This window comes from Rhinolophus ferrumequinum, chromosome 9, assembly GCF_004115265.2.
Source record: "Rhinolophus ferrumequinum isolate MPI-CBG mRhiFer1 chromosome 9, mRhiFer1_v1.p, whole genome shotgun sequence".
Taxonomy (NCBI): Eukaryota; Metazoa; Chordata; class Mammalia; order Chiroptera; family Rhinolophidae; genus Rhinolophus; species Rhinolophus ferrumequinum.
In genome coordinates, this window is record NC_046292.1 from 28,284,726 (window position 1) to 28,301,911 (window position 17,186).

Here is a 17,186-nt window from a genome sequence, read left to right on the forward strand (position 1 = left end):
TTTGATACAAAGGGGGAACAAAAAAGGGAATTTATCACAAAATATACGAAACTGAAAAATAGTCACCCTTTTAAGATTAATTGCTGATCCTACCTTGGCTTGTTCCCAGATCTTTGTGCCTTCTCTTTATAGGACCAGCGTAGATTCTTAATTACTTTGCTTGATTTCTTCTTTCTCAGCACCAGGCCCTCCGCCATGTATAAGGTGCTATCTAAGGACCCACTTCCCAGGATTTACTCTTGAGAGAACTTGACCTAGAGGTAAAAGCCAAACTTGCCTTTTTGTGTTGCTGCCCACTTGGGGCTCTTTTACTCATTTCTCAGCAGATAGGCATCCAGGCCCCTTCCTGAGGTTACTGGCATAATAAGAGACATCATCCAGGCGGAGGTCAAGATTCTCCGAAAGAAGGGGCCTTCGCACTTGGAGGTCCAGCAGTATGTGCCACAGATTTTATATTGGGCTTGTGGGAGCATTTATTTAATAAGAAACAAAGAATTGCAAGACAGCAAGTCCCCTAAATTAATCTATGAATTTAGGGCTAAACTAATAAAAATATGACTAAGTTTAGCTGGGGGTGTTGTTGATGTTTAGTTTTTGTTTGTTTTGCATTTTTAAAAAAATCAATCAAAATGTATTGAGATGGATGTTAAGGTACTTCTATAGATTTTTAATAGCAGCTCATTGCATTTCCTCTATTGTTTCAAATGTCTCCAGTTGTTCATGTCAAACTTCAATGAATGGTTTAAGTGATAGTGGATCTTTTATTTTAGGCAAAGTACAATAGTTGCACTGTCTAATTCTAGGGAGTCCAATGAAGTAGAAATAGTATGCCCATAAGCATCATATGAAGCACTATCTTAGGAATTATAATAAGAGCTAATGTAGCATTAGTTAAATAACAGCCATTGACTGAAAACAGATAAATCAAAATTACTTTTAAAGAGAGAAAACATATGCAGATGTTTTCCTGTGGTTGTGAGTGTGCAGGGGGCTGCTGCTGTGGAAGCTCAAACCTGAATGTGACCCTGGTCCCTCAGGCCTCACCATTTAACCCTCCTTCCCTGGGAACCTGAAGGAGAAGGACTTACGGACCCAGGCCTCTGCTTGTTGAAAAGCAGGGGCACAGGAGCCGCTTGGGGAAAGCTGGGATTTAAACTCTGTTTTAGCCAATTTTTGTCGGCTGTGACCATTTTCTGAACTCATTTAGCTTTCTCTCAGTCCACTGAGGTGCCAACCAACTTTATTGAGCTCTTTTACTCACGGGACATGATCCATCTTTGATAGAAGGAAGTGTTTCTTTCCAGTTTTCTCTCTAGGTCTTTGGCCGTCTTCCCACAGGAGTCGCACTTCTGGTGTGTACTGCTGATGTTTTTGTACACTTTGGGCAGTTTCTTCTTTATTTCTAAGCAGTAAATTCCCTTCTTGATTAATTTTCTGCAAAGTGTCATTGTATGTTCTTGATGTAGTTCAGTCAGTGTTTGTGGACAGTGTCTCTTTTTGACAAAAGGAAACAATATTCTTGCAAGACGGACTGGATGGAAAGGGACTTCTCTTCTGAAAGCAAAGGTTGATTGAGTAAGTCCTTATTTTGGTATCACGTTCCTTAAAATGCTTGTACTTACAGAAGTTCAAGGTTACTGCTTATTGTTAATTTTGGAATAGGGGACTAGGTGAATTTTGTTTTGTGTAGATGAAAATAGACCGGTAAACGTACCTCTCAGCCCTACTTAGTTTCTCCAAGATGGAACTGGTTTTTCTGTGTATTCTTTGTAATGAATCAGGCTGAAGGAAACTGAGTGGAACCAAGGGAACTGGCATTACAATTGTTCTTAAAACAAATACTGCTTTTTCTTCACTTTGACTCCTAATTTTCATGTTAGAGTTAATGACAGGCCAAGTCAAAGAGAACTAACCTCTGTTTTCACACCAGAGATTGTTGATTGAGTTTCTTCCTTGTGTGTCTATCACGTTTAAACCTGTTTTCAGTGCCAGTCACAGGCTCCATGAACTGAATTTGATCCAGTTTTTTGGGTTCATCAAGACCTAACGTTTCACAGGTTGATCTTTCAGAACCATTGACTGTCAAGCAGGAAGGGACCTAAAACCCACCTACAAATCAGCTGGTAGAACTGCAGTAGTAGAAGGATGGACCTTAGGGCTCAATGGTTTGCCCATCCGCTGTGCAGGGATCCTTTTGCTACCATCCCTGAGAGTTGCTCATCCAGCTTCTCCTTGAACACCTGTGCTTTCTGGGCTTCTGTCAGTTCTGGATATGCTACATTTGTTTTCACACAACCTTAATTGTTAGAAAATTCTTCCCCAGAGTGTGCTAAAACCAGCTTCCACTCATTGATGCTAGTTCTGCCTTTGAAACCTCACCAGAGTAACCTAGTCCATTTTCTGTGTGATAGCCTCACTTCAAGGTGTTTAAAAACTCCTTCTCCCTTCATTTTCCAAAACAGGAAAACAATGCATACTTTAATCTTATTATTGAATTCATTTAACAGATATTTGTTTTGTATATACTGTTTGCAAGCACTGCTTGGGATAAATGATTAAGGGACGTCATCCTTGCCTTCTAGAGCTCACAGTTTTTTAGGGCAAGAGAGACCTGTAAGTAACTAACTATAATAAGGTATTAAGTATTAGTAGAGCAAAGCATACAGTGGACTTTTAGCCATAGAGAAGGTCAAGATTTATTCCATTGGAGGAACTCACAGAAGAGGTGACAGTGGACTAGATTTTGAGTCTGTCAAGCAGGTAATTGGGGGAGAATGCCTTCCAGGCAAAAAGAATGGTGTAGGCAAAGTGGGATGAGTGCATGGCATATTTCACAATGATGACCTGCTCAGCACGTGTAAAGCACAGGCCCTTAAAGGACTTTATATGTAATGATAAAGAGTGTCACCTAACCCTGCAGCCAGTAAGGAGCCATGGACACTGGTGGTGTTTTGTTTTTAAAATACCTTTAATGTCTTGTTCTCATTCCAAAAGTAATACAAGTTCATTTCCAACAATTCAGAGAGTGGATAAAAATATAGAAAATAAAATAGATATGAAATTTCATAACGCCACTACTCAGAAATAACAGCTTTTAATATTTTACATGTATCATTGTAGACATTTTTTTCTGTGCATACATACACACTTATTCACATTCTTAAACAAAAATGGAATTGTTCTGTGTGTACCGTTTTAAAACGATTTTAAAATTAATATACATGGAGATTTTTTTTTTTTTTTTAGTATGCATCAGAATTATGAGAACTTGTTAAAACACAGATTGTTGGGCCTCCCCCCTAGAGTTTCTGACTTAGTAGGTCTGGAGTGGAGCCCAGGAATTTGTATTTCCAACAAGCTAACATGGAGGTATTACTGTATGAAATAGAGAGCTACAAAGTATTGCCTCTATTGTATAGTGACACCATAATTCCTTTATGTAATCTGTTGATGTTTTATAATTTTTATTAGAACATTCTTAATATAGTATAGTAATGAACATTCTTAATATATTTCTTTGTGTACTTGACCTGTTGTTTCCTTGATGAATTCTTACAGTTGGTAGGAGCGGGGGAGTCAAAGGATTTACTTACCTTTAATTACTTTTTAAATAAATTTTGACTCACTGCTATGTATGAGGAAGTGTGCTACATCCTGTGAATATGACAGTGAATGTCACAGATGTGATGTCTGCTTTTATGGCACTTATGGTTTAGTGGAAAAGACATATTAAACAATCAGACAAATATATGGTATTATAACATGTGGTACGACTTAGAAAGAAAAATTGAAAGGCAAATAAAAGTTTATAATCTTTAAAAAGTTCTTATTTTTTTGAGATATATATATGTATATACATATATATGTAATATATATATATATATGTATGTATATACAGAAGAAATGATATGATATTTGGGATTTGTTTCAAAATATTCCTGGGTTGGGGGTGAGGAAAAGTGGGTGGGAGTACAGCTGAAACAAGATTGGTCAGAGGTTGATAATCTGAAGCTGATGGTTAATTATACACTGCTTTTGTGTTTGAAATTTTCCATAATAAAATGAAGATGGAAGAGAGATTATAATCTGGTCTAAATTGGGGGGGGGGTGGCAAGAAAAGCTCCTTTTAGGAAGAAACTTTTCAGCTGAGACCTTTGTGATATATAGGGGCTGACCAGGCTACAAGTGGTAGATGATGACTGGGGAACCGCTTTTTAGGTAGTGGGAGCAGCATGTATAAAGTCCTAAAGCTCTAAGTAAAGAATATGTTGGTGCTTTGAGGAAATGAAAGAAGGCTGGTATCGTCAGAGTTGAGAGGCCAGGGAAGTAGACATGGGCCAGATCATATAAGATGGTGGAGACCACGTTAAGGATTTTATTTTTCAATCCAACAGTGACAGAAGGAAGCCTTCCATAGAAGAGTTTTAAGCAGCTGAATGACAGGGTCACATTTGCTTTTTTAAGAGCTCAAGTTGACTGTTTTGTGGAGAATGGCTTTGGTTTGGGATTGGAGGAAGACGGAAATGTAAAAGTAAAGAGGAGAGACATTAGGTGATTATTGTACTAATCCAAGAGATCTGATGATTTTGGATTAGAGAAATAGTGTGGCATATGGAGAGAAGAGATACTGATTTGAGAGACATTTTGGTCTTTGTGATGGTATAGATATGAGGGTTGAAGGAGAGAGGTATCAAAAGATGATGTGTAAATTTCTGATACATTTGAATGGTTGGAGGTGTAATTGACTAAGATGGAGAAAAATGGAGGAAGAGCACGTTTTGTGGCAAGAGATTGAGAGCTGTTTGTAATATGCCGTTTAGAAAATTTGCATCAGTTTACATTTTCACCTCTCTATATAAGACTACAGGAAAGGTTTATATTCAGAGGCCAGATCTGTACAGATTTGTGTTTTAGAAAGATTATTCTGATGGGAGTCTGGAGACCAATTAGTTGTTTGTCTGTGAGCTCTTTGAATCAGGAATATCATCTTTATTTTCTCTGCTTTTGTATCCCTAGTACCTAGCATGCAGAGTGATTGGCCCATAGTAGGTACTCAATAAATAATGTTAAAAGAATGAATGCTTATAGGTGAGAGATGAGAAGGTCTAGGTAGAGATGGATAGATTCTGGGAAAGGTTCCAAAGTAGATTCAACAGGGCTTGGATATAAGACGGAAGAGATTTTCTCTCCCTTCCTTGGCCCTTCTGTTGAAGAGCTTTTCAACAGCTCCATGACGCCAACAAGTCTACGTATGGACAGCCATTGATTTATCAGTTTTTTTCCTCAACACTTACTTGTTTGAAACTCCATAGATTAGAGGCCAATGAGCTATAATTATTGCAGTAGTAGCTCCAAGCTCTATCTGTAAGTCCAGTTCTCCTCTCTGCTGACTTCTCAAGTTCAGAACCCTTCTAAGCCTAGCAGTTCTGGAGTTAGGGGAAGTTCTAGAAGAAAGGGGATTGGCAGCAGAGCAGCAGTAGTTACTCGTAGTTCCTGGACAGTAGAAGCTGTTCAGAATTTGAATGGAAATTGGATATTACTTATATGCTTTTCATTTTACAAACGGAGGCATAAGCCCTAGAGAGACTTATCAAAATGCATGCAACTTGTCAGTGTAAGCCTGGATTTCCCTGATACTGGGCCGCTGCTTACTACAGTCGATTTCTTGACTCATCAACCACGTCCATATACATACTTTCTTCATTTTCACCGATTCTTTATTATAGAGTGTTTAGATGTTAATTTTAATATTGCTTCCTGCTTCCTGCGCCTGCTCTTAGGCTCCTGTTGCATATGTTCACTTAGCCATGACCTTGCTCTTGTGCTGTGCTCATCACCACCAGTTTATATCACTTGTCTATCCTCTTTGCTTTCAGAATTGTTCGGAATATCTCCTTTCTGAGTCTCTTTCCATTTTCAACTTCAAAGTGGTATCTTTTATATTTCCTCCTTGGTTGCCGTGACCAATGTGTATTGAACAATTGCTTTATTTCTATTTGCAAGTGTACCACCAGATTTAAGTAGTCTGGCTTTGTAGCAGCAATACCAGGTGCTGTGGAATCCAGGCTTGTCAGGTTGGCAGCTGTGGGCCTTCCTTTGTATGTGCAGTGGGGGTATGTGTGGGCACAAGGGCAGCGGCGGGGTGTGTAGCAGAGAAGGAGAACAGGTGGGGGCTCAGAGAGTATATTTTCAAGGAATATCTTGAGGGAGATAAAGGAAGCTGCTTAAAATTTCATGTTTTCTAGAAGACTTTGAAATTAGATCCAGGATAAATTTCTTCTTTCTGGTATTCAGTCAACTTTGGTGCTGACACTTTAGGGCTGGAACTCATTCTTGCCTAAAAAGAAGCATTCTCTAGTATTCCATAGTGTTGGTATGTGTATATGAATGAGTTAACCAGCCCTTATCAATGAAGAAGATGAATCGTAAATGGGTTCTGCAAACCTCATTCTACAACATGTTCTTTCTTATATGTAGCTCTCTTTTATTGTTATCCTTCTACATTCTAAGCAGTGTGAGATAGATATTGTTGTACGCATTTCATAAATGAGGTAACTGAGACTTAGGAAAGTGAAGTATCTCTCTGAGGGTGACACAGCTAATCATTGATGGAAGTGACATAGAAATCTAAATTTTTTTCTGGCTGCAGAGATTGTACTTTTAATAATGACACCATTTTCCCACATTGTCAACCATATAAGTAACTTTTGTCTCTTGTGTTTTCCTTTTCTCCAATTTCAGAATCTTTTATGGAGCATGCCGCTATTGACTGATAAATCTAGTGACTTCAAACTAAGGGAGGCTGAGTGGGATAGAACTGTCACAATGTCACTGGGAAAAGGTTGTAGGAAGGATGTGGGAGGCGGGCAAAGGAGCCTCTCCTCCGGCTGTTCATGAAAATATTACTGCCTGTTTCTGTACTGCGGCCTTGTTAGCAGCTCCGGAGCTTCACATCTTAGTCTTGCGTTCCTCAGAGGCAGAGTCTTGATGGTGAGAAATTCCACAGTTGTGACAGTGGCCTACGTGATTGGGAATCATCTTCTCCAGACAGACGGCCAAGAAGCAAACAGCATGATATTCCATAGCCAACCTTTTTTGAAACTCTTAAAAACTTTTTTCTAAAAATTTTTTAGTTACAGTTGACATTCAAAATTACATTAGCTTTAGGTGTACAGCATAGTGGTTAGACATTTATATAACTTACGAAGTGATCCCCCTGACTAGTCTAGTACCCACCTGGCACTATCCATAGTTATTACAATATTATTGACTATTCTCCATGCTCCACACTAACTTTTAGTGTTTTTGGCTTCTGAGTTTGTTGGCAAACAAATATATTTTAACCAGCTTATCATGAGTTCTAGAATCTAGAGCAAAGGGAAAATGGTAAAGAAACATGAGCTATGGACTTTTGGTCCCGTTTTTAATCCTATATAACTTAGATCTTATCTGAGTTCCTTTATGAAAACGATAACCTAAAAGAGACGTGCAGCCCCCCGTGAAACCTCATTCACATCTGTTTAGGTTTTTCTTTGTGTTTACGTAGCTCCCTGCCACCAAAAGAAGTATGTGAATCATTTATGTGTTTATTAGCTATATGGCAGGGCCTACTGTGCAAATCTGAAGGGACCGAAGGTCGTTTTAGAAAATAAATCTGAGCTTATTGAGACAATAACGGTAAGAAGGTATTGGGATAAAATTTCAGGCAGAGACCACCACCTGGTGGTTATAAGGAGGATTTGAGCCTTCTGTATTTGTGGTATTTGCCATAGTATCTGAATGATGTCTTTGTCAAAAAATTGCATTCTTATTTATAATAATTGTGGATTCAAATTTCTAAGAATAATCTGCCATACAATTCCAGCATTCCTTCATTAAAACTGCTGTCAAAAACCTGCAGACCAACCAAAAAGTTGTCTGCGTCCCTCAGAATTGAAGTCTTGTGCCCTTAGTTGTTCCAAACACAGGTCCTGTTTACCTCTGTAGAAAATCAGTTCATATCTTTTCACCACCTCTTTATTGCAACCTCTAATTTAGATATCATGCTTACTTTATGTGGTAAATTCCTGCCTAGTGGAATGATGGAGAAGGAAACATTAGTGATTTTTCAGTAAGTCTTTGGCAAGTGTCATATAAAAGTAAGTTGCTTTTTTCCTGCATAAAAATTATGAAGAGGAGTTTTATAATTTTGCAGAGTGATTATTAGAGTGAGCAAAGTTGGCAGGGGATGGGAGATTATGTAATAGTTTTTTATTAAAATATATACCTGAGATTTCTTTTTGAGGTCAATAGTCATCTTTTTATTATTTGACGATCTTGAATCTAGATGATTCTGTAGTTGGGTAAAGTAGGGACATCAGCCCAAAGGGAAAGGATCCTATTAAGTTAATCTGGATGCATATTTTATAGGCCTGGTAGGGAGGGGAGGATAAACAGAGTTTTAAATTTCAGGTTGAGCCTTGGGCCGATGTAGTGTGTCTATATCTTGTTTCCTAATAGGAAATGTGAATCCAGGTCCCACCACCATTGAAGAATTTCTTGAGGGAGGGCTGTTCATGTATGATACTAAATAGAATGTGATATAACTTTGCACTATTCTCCTGGGATTTTTTTCTTTATATAAGTAACAGTATTATATCTGTATTTCAACACTCATTATCAGATGCTGTAAAAAGCTGCTTCATACACAAATGCCCAAATATTGTATAATTCCATTGATATGAAATATCTAGAATTGATAAATCTATAGAGACAAAAATTAGATTCGTGGTTGCCAGGGACTAGGGGTGGGGCTGGGGGAGAGGAGTTGGGAGGAAATGGAGAGTGACTGCTAATGGGTTTGAGATTTCTTTTTGGGGTGATGAAAATATTCTGGAATTAGATAGTGGTGATGGTTGCACAACCGTGTGAATACATTAAAAACCACTGTATTGTACACTTATTTAAAAAAGCTGATCCACGGAGGAATGAACAAAACCAATAAAAAGGTGATTGTGGTAACAATTCTTTCACGTACGTTCTTGCACAAGAGTCTGATAATCTAAATATATAGCGTGGGCCTTGACTGTTGTGTTAATCTGTTCCTTATTGCCTGTTCTTGACTTCACAGGGCCACGGTGGGCCTCCTGGAACATTGGTGTGTTCATCTGCATCCGATGTGCTGGCATCCACCGGAATCTGGGGGTGCACATATCCAGGGTAAAATCCGTCAACCTCGACCAGTGGACTCAGGAACAGATTCAGGTATTCCCACAGCCCAACCGTGACTCAGCTGCTCCCATATTCCCGTGGTAAAGTAGTTCCAGGGGAAATTCAAACCGGCACAAAGGTGAAGACAAAGAAAAGTTTAGTTGTCAAACACTTATATCAAATTCTCATACCTTAATAGAGACATTTTTAATCTTTCTATTTAAAATACAGTTTATTCTACCTATATTTTACCTACTTTAAAACACAGTCTGTGGTCTAGTGCCCCATGGATCCAGAAAAGGGTAAAGGGGGATTTTTGGATTATTTTCTAAGACCCTTGGCATTTGCAGATCTAACATCTATAGTTTTAGATATTCTCTAAAAACAAACAAACAAAAAACCTTATAAGACTTACAATATTTTAGTGCTAAAGTGCATATGTGAATCTTGCTTGCTATTAGGTTGGTGGGCGGGGAGTGAGTCACTGAAGTTAGTGAGTCCAGCTGGCCTAAGATAGGCACCTCTAAGTGGCTCCATTGTTCTCTATTCTCTTCCTGCATTGAAACTTTGTAAAGTAATTAAAAAAAAAAAAATTAGGGGGAGGGTGAGAGTAGCTCCAAAGCAAACCGGTTACTAAAGTTGATGGTAGAAATAAGAGGTTATTCTTAACCAGGACATGGCTTTAGGAATACTTTAGACTGTTTTTATGGATTCATTAAAAGTTAGTTATATTTTTCAGTTGTACCTCGCTGTGTATCTTATGAAGGAAATTACATGCCATGGAGGTATTTGAGAATTTGGAGATTTAAAAAGATCTTGGGATTTATCCCTCAAGTGTTAAGGAGTCTATTTCAAAAGCCTAGTGTGAAACACATTTATTGGTAATAAAGCTAAATAGGTTAATTAATAGTGTAAACTCCTAATATAGTTCTTGCCTGCGTAGTGCCTGCTTGATTAGACACTGATGATTACCTGCCATGTAGACATTTTGATTGTTAGCTGTGTGTCTTGGACTTTCAAATGGGATCTTGAATGTTTACTGAATTAAATGTATCTTATCAGATCTTTCAGTAAAGGGAACTCACGGGGGATGGGGTGGGAAAGACAACTGGGGGGAGTAAATGTTTGGGAGTGCAGTGGAGAGAATCATGGATTGGAAATCAGAATACATAGGTTTAAATCTTGGTTCTGCCACTCTGGGTTGGTTCTTCAATTGTAAAATGCTGCCGTGGGGTGGGAAGTTTTTCAGTTCTTTCCTGTTCTGACATTCCATGTCTCCACATCTCTCTGATTGCAGTGCATGCAAGAGATGGGGAATGGAAAGGCAAACCGACTTTATGAAGCTTACCTTCCTGAGACCTTTCGGCGACCTCAAATAGATCCGTATCTTTTCTGGAGCAACTTAGAAGGCTGAGTGTTATTTGGGTGTTTTGGGGAGAGTCACATAAGACTCAAGACCTGTGATCTCACTGGGCAGGGTCAGATCTCATCTATGTAGATGAGTCAAAGTCTTGCTTTCCCTCTCTCCTGCAGCCAAGACATACGAACAGCGTATGTACACTTTCAGTGTCAGAATGGTTGTGTCACATGGGGAAGACTCATTTAGGAAATAAGACTGCGATGGTTTACTGTGACTTCTTCCGTAAAGTGACATCTTCAGTAATTTTTGGATCTCTGAAACTGTTGTTTGATAAAAGTAGTTAACTGTGTTATATTGAATCAGCAAAACTACCATTCATTTTTAATGTCTTTTTATGTCTTGTGTGAAAGAATTAACTGTGGTTGACCAGTTAATAACTTTCTCCCCACACCCCCTCAACATGGGATAGCATCCAGTTCACAAACCAAACCCCCTGAAGGCAGTGCTTCTCAAAATGTGGTTTGTCCACGATGTTACCTTGTTAGAGTTTGCTTTTTGGTTGGTGCAGGTACAACCTGTTAAAATGTAGATTTGGAGCCCTGCAGAAGTCCCACTAGTCAGAATCTGGTAGTGGGGTGCAAGAGTTTATAGTTTTTAGGGATACTCAGTTGCCTTTGTTTAAGGCCTGTTGATCTAAGGGCTTTAAAATAGATAATTGACTGCTGCTGTATTCTAGAACAGCCACAGGCTCCTCTAATGTTAATATGAAGATTGACTCCCTTTGTTGCTATCATTACTCTGAAGGAAAATCAGAGGAGGTAGGATTCCCTGCAACAACTGTGAAGGAGGCATTTCAAGGTTTTGTCAGGGAGGTTGCATGTGAAGAGACAGGAGCCATATGGGGCAAACAGGCAGGAGGGAGAGAGGAGAACGAAGTTCTGTGGGATGCAGATTGACCTTTTATAGCCATACTGAGAAATATTTGTTCGATTTATCCTTAATAAGTTTTTTGCAGAGCTGTCGAGGGGTTTATTCGAGATAAATACGAGAAGAAGAAATACATGGACCGAAGTCTGGACATCAATGCCTTTAGGGTTGGTGTAAACCTTTCAAGTTTTGTTCATAATAAGTAATTTGCTTATTAACCAGGCCAGGGGGGAATTTGGAGAACAGCTACCAACATGCTCAAAAACTATCATTTAAAAACACACAGAAGTAGAAAAAAGCCATTAACTGAGTCAAAGCCATGAGGTATAATGGAGAGCAAACTTTGGTCTCAGGAGTGGACACTGCAAACCATCAGTGAGTTCTTTGTCTTGATCTGTATTGGGATGTTAGTGATTCCCAGTTTGAAATTATTTTTTCAAATGGACATGTTGGGCCTATCAGATAAAATAATATTGTGTGTGTGTGTGTGTGTGTGTGTGTACACACACACACACATATATATGAAATTTTTTTCTGTAAATGTGAAGTCAACAAAATTAGGTGTAATTAAATCACCAAAGTTTCCTTCAGTTTGACCAGTGTATATTTCCTGTGTGTCGAAGGATGGGTCGCCAATGGCACCCTTATTCCTGAGAAGGGTTTTAGGAAGAGACTACCAGTGACTAAGTACACTTTTCATCCTAGGCATGAGGTTAGAATCTGAAATACAATGTACGATAACTAGGACAAGTATAACATACAGGAGGAAATACAACATGGTTTCTGGAAGTAGAATATTAAGCCTGACTAGTGACAACTAAAGGAGAACCCGTAAATATGACTATTTAGACCTTTAAAAAGGCTTTGACAAGATTCTACAGTAAATTCGTTTAGGAATACTTGACTGTTTCTTGAGCCACAGAAGTATATAGAGTATGGGATTCTCCAGTTCTAGCATGGGTCCTGTCTCTCTGCCCATCAATATCTATCTATCTATCTATCTATCTATCTATCTATCTATCTATCTATCTATCTATCAATCATCTATCTAGTTATTTATTTTAATGGAGATGTACTAGCTAGTGAAATCACTAAGTTTACCTGGGGCTCTAAACCTTTCCAGATAATTTAATGGTAAGCTGGTTGGAATCAGCTCCAAATTGACCTTTTGAGGTTGTGCGAAAAGGCATTAACTGGTAGGTGAATTTCAATTCAGGCACGTAAGTGCAAGGTAATACACGTAGTTAGGTAAAAAGAATTCCTTCTCAACTTACTATGAAGGGCTCTTACCTCATAGTCATCCAGAAAAGGGTCATGGAAATTATCATACCTGTTCCAAGAAACGTTAACCCAGTGTATAGCTATAGCTGGGATGGTATCATCAAAAAGGGTTTGAAACCCAAACACATACATTTCCTTTTATTTGTAGAAAACTGGTCATTCTACCTGAAGATATGAAATTAGATGAGATGAGAAAAGGGTATCTGAGGTAATCCCGAAGATGGAGGAGGTGGGAAGTGTTGCTGTATGAAGACAGTGCTCGTTTATAATTGTTTCTTGTGTGTTGTGCCCATGAAAACGGCCTATTTTACTCACTGGCTGTTCTCATTTAGGAAGGAAATACTTCCTGTTTACCAAATAGCTATTTCAATTCTTTTTTAAATTTGATGTGCTTAGATTTTTAAAAATATCCCTGTGAATATTTATATGCCAAGAATTAATATTTGCTAAGTCAAGACATTTAATATCAAATTGAAAAGAAACTAGTTTTGTTAATTAAAGAGTGTTCCTTTTTAATGGATAGATGAAACATTTTTAACTTCAAGAAATAGTGTCCCATATTCATGTGTTATATACTATCTGTGAAAGAGACGTAGCTGCATCTGTGTGATTATAATATTTTATAGAAAATAGGAAAATTAAAATGGAAAATCCATGCCTACTCTTCTCTTTAGTGATGATTGTCATCTTGGTATGGTCCCTGTTTTCCTTTTTGTTACTTTTTGGCAGCACAGTTGTAATACAGTTACATGGAATGTCTCCTACTTTCATTCAACTTAACATATCATGCCTTTTTATGTTATTTATGTAGTTTTCATACTTTTTAATTGTTGCATCATTGTTCAATGAGTAGCTAGATTACAATTTATTTTACTGTTCTCCTTCTATGTCATAAAGGTTGTGATTAAAGTTTTTCTTCGGCATAAATAATTCTGGGTTATATTTATTGGTGCATATAACCTCTTCCATATTTTGTAGTATTTCCTTAAGATATAATGTATGGTATTATGTAGGTCACAGTGTTTCAGTATTTGTCTTTATACTTTTGTCAATATACTTTCCAGAAATTATACTATTATTTTATACTGTTTTCTGAGCATTGTATAAGAGTACTAGTTTTACTTCATGTCTACCAACTTTAGGTATTATTAAGATTTCCCCAGAAAAATGCATTTTAAATTGCACTTTTTGATCATTAGTGAGGTCAAACATTTTCATATGTGTGCTGTATGTGCCTCCATGTGCCTATGTTTTTTAGTTTACTTTGTGCCTCTGTTTTACATTTAGATGTTTATTTGATGTTAAAAATGTGACCAGTAATATTATAATCTATGAACATATTATGAAACTGTCCCCAAAAGTAACAAAAACCGAGAGACTTTCTAATATTTTATTTTGATGTGCTTTCTGGTTGGTAGGCAACTCATCCAGACACCCTAAGGGGATACTTTAATCCTTTTACTCTTTTTTGCCTTATTTCCTTGATTTTAGTTTTTCTCTTCTTTAAGCTTGAAATTACAGTTTATTTTCTGATTTTTAACAAAAGAGATGCTTGAATTGATAAAATCACAAAGGATATATGCCGAGTTAGATGAACGTGAACTTATTCACTGGTATACCAAGAAGAGGAGGGACCCCTCAAAGCATGAGCAAGTTAAACTTGAGTAAAAAAGGGGCAGCAAACTAGTGAAATGTGTTACCCTCTGTAGATTGCCTAAACTGTGCATGTCAAGAGTCACAAGACAGAACAAGGAGGGCAGGTCTTTAGGTATTTGAAGGATGCCTTTTAGAGCATTGAGGCCAGCTCTTATGCATGCCAGCTCTCTTGCCCACACCTAGAAACCACCAAGCTTGTCAGACTATAGCATCAGATTCAATACGGATTTTCTGTATCCTTGTTGGACATTTGGAATGATAATTTATCAAACTGTTAGTTACCATTGGGCCTGTGTTCTTTGTCTTGTTTGTAAAATCATTATAGAAAGAAAAAGATGACAAGTGGAAAAGAGGGAGTGAACCAGCACCAGAGAAAAAAATGGAACCTGTTGTTTTTGAGAAAGTGAAAATGGTAAGTGGGAAAGTATTTGTATTGTGTGGATGGCCTCAGGTGTGTGTGTGCGTGTGTGTGTGGTGGGGTTCATAGCATATTGCACCGTTGTACCTGGGGCTAAAGGGTTCCACATTTAGATTAGATCACCTACTGCCTGCCATTTCTGCTTCTTTTCCATTCTTATTGTTGCCTAATCTGCTCTGTAACACTTCTCTTTGGGGCCAGATCAGAGCTTGGGAACTGCATCTGTCCTGTTTGAGCAAAAGGCACGTTCCATGCCAGAATGCCAAGGCCATGTGACACCTTCTGAGCAGATACTATCTCCACATTAGTCCTTCTCTTGTTAGACCTTCTGTACCTCATTTCCTGTGGCAGTTAAGAATAGTCCAAAAGCCAGGCCATATTAATCCGTTTTAAACAATCACTTCTTATATTCTTCCTCTGTCACATTGAAGTAGACACCTTTCTCTTTCCACAGGACATATTGTGGCTATAGTAGTAGATACTGTAATATAAGAACTTGGAATCTTGGTAGAGGGGACTTTGTACTATTTGCTTAAGGAAGAGTCTTATATCATCATTCCGAATGACACTGTCTGCAGAACTAGTGACATTGGCAGAATGAATCAGGTAATCTTTAAACTGATCTCCCTTTCGATATTAAAGGTCTTCTAATCACTGGGAGATTTGTTGGCTCTCAGCTCTTGCACCATCAGACACCTACCTTTATTCTTGGTTTTTCCTGGAACCAAAAACTGCTACTTCTGTTGGGTCCCCTGATCTGTGGTTGTCTTGGTTTCAGAAAGATCTGTCTCTTCAGAAAGCCAAACAAGCACAGATAATATCTTTGTTTTTCACTTTAGATTTAATTTATGCCCTCATGCCTCCTGACTTGATTCTTTCACCTGACACTTCCTGAGTTTTGTTTCTTTGATAACTCTCTTTGAATAACAGCAATCATACCACAAGAATATCTGTGGCTTTACAGTAGAGAGGGGAAAAAAGTGTTCAAAACACCTGTTTATTTCTTCCTGTAACATATTTTCACCTTAGCCACAGAAAAAAGAAGACCCACAGCTACCTCGGAAAAGCTCCCCGAAATCCACAGCACCTGTCATGGATTTGTTGGGCCTTGGTAAGAGTTAGACTTTTCCACTCCCATAATCTTACAAGTTTTGATGAATTCTCTCTGATCCTGGGAAGATATGTAGAGATGGGAGTCTTCAGTTTGTGTCTTTGTCACTAAGATTGTTCTCGCACGTTCTTCCTGTTGTTTTACAGCTGAGCACTGTGCTAAGGAAGTGTTTACTGTGCTGTTTTCAGAGTGACAGTACAGTGTAGTGGTTAAAAGCATGGCCTTGGGAGCCAGAGTCCCAACTCTGCCTCTTACTGTTATGTGACCTTGGGTAGTTCACTTAACCTTTGAACATTACTTTTGTGTCTGTGCAGTGACGATGATAAGAGTCTCTACTTCAAAAGTGTTGTTGGAAGAATGAGATGAGACAACGCCTCTAAAACTCTTTGCCCCTTGCCCGGCACATTGTACGCACTCAGTAAATGTTAGCAATTTTCCGAAAGCAGCACCTGTGAGCCCCGCCCCCATCACGCTCAGTTTTTAGGTGCCACCTCTTTCTGAGATGGCTGATTACCTTGTGGTCATTTTTCTCTAAACCTTTGAAACCCTGAACTAGTGATTCTGCCCCGTTCAGAAATAGAGCCTGTTCTTTACCTTTCACAGTACTGGTGGTTGTACTTTATTTCAGTCCATTTCTACTGATTTAGGTTAATGGCTCCTTAGACTTCTCATTTCTATACCTTTCATTTCTCTCTGAAAATGGGTCCTACACAGCTTTGCCCCTCAGATGGCCAGAAGGAAGTCAGCCAGCCCCCTTGCTGTGGTGCTGATGCAGCCTTCAGGCCGGGGTTTCTCCTGCCCTGTGCCTGACAGCTGGGCTGCTGGCTTCTCTAGAGTGCTCTTGGAAGTGTGGGGTGAGGCCTCTTCTGAGATGCCCCATCCAAGCTAAATGGTTCCAGAAGCACAGATTTCCAGGTCCATAGTGGAGTATATGGGCCTGATCTGTCAACTTTGTGTCTAGAATAGAAGGAAGGCGTGGGCTTAATGAGCAGTGCTACATTTTAACTTTGACCTCTCTTTCCAGATGCTCCTGTGGCCTGCTCCATTACTAACAGTAAGACCAGCAATACCCTAGAGAAGGATTTAGATCTTTTGGCCTCTGTTTCATCCCCCTCTTCTTCGGTTCCTAGAAAGGTAAGTCTTACGGGCTCCTTCGGATTAAAGAATATTCTGAAAAGAGGGATTTTGATAACTTAATCATAGAACCAAGTCATGCTTCCTTGGTGGAGGAAGGTTCCACCACG

At 38.7% G+C, this 17,186-nt stretch overlaps 1 protein-coding gene across 1 annotated transcript in view; it reads left to right on the forward strand.

Moving 5' to 3' along the window:
- SMAP2 (small ArfGAP2) overlaps window positions 1-17,186 on the forward strand; it is a 43,118-nt gene that overhangs the window by 15,232 nt on the left and 10,700 nt on the right. The window contains exons 2-7 of the mRNA XM_033114347.1: window positions 9,110-9,243; window positions 10,487-10,572; window positions 11,565-11,643; window positions 14,739-14,825; window positions 15,861-15,942; window positions 16,967-17,076. Of these exons, the coding sequence (XP_032970238.1) occupies window positions 9,110-9,243; window positions 10,487-10,572; window positions 11,565-11,643; window positions 14,739-14,825; window positions 15,861-15,942; window positions 16,967-17,076 (578 nt within the window). The remainder of the gene's footprint in view (window positions 1-9,109; window positions 9,244-10,486; window positions 10,573-11,564; window positions 11,644-14,738; window positions 14,826-15,860; window positions 15,943-16,966; window positions 17,077-17,186) is intronic.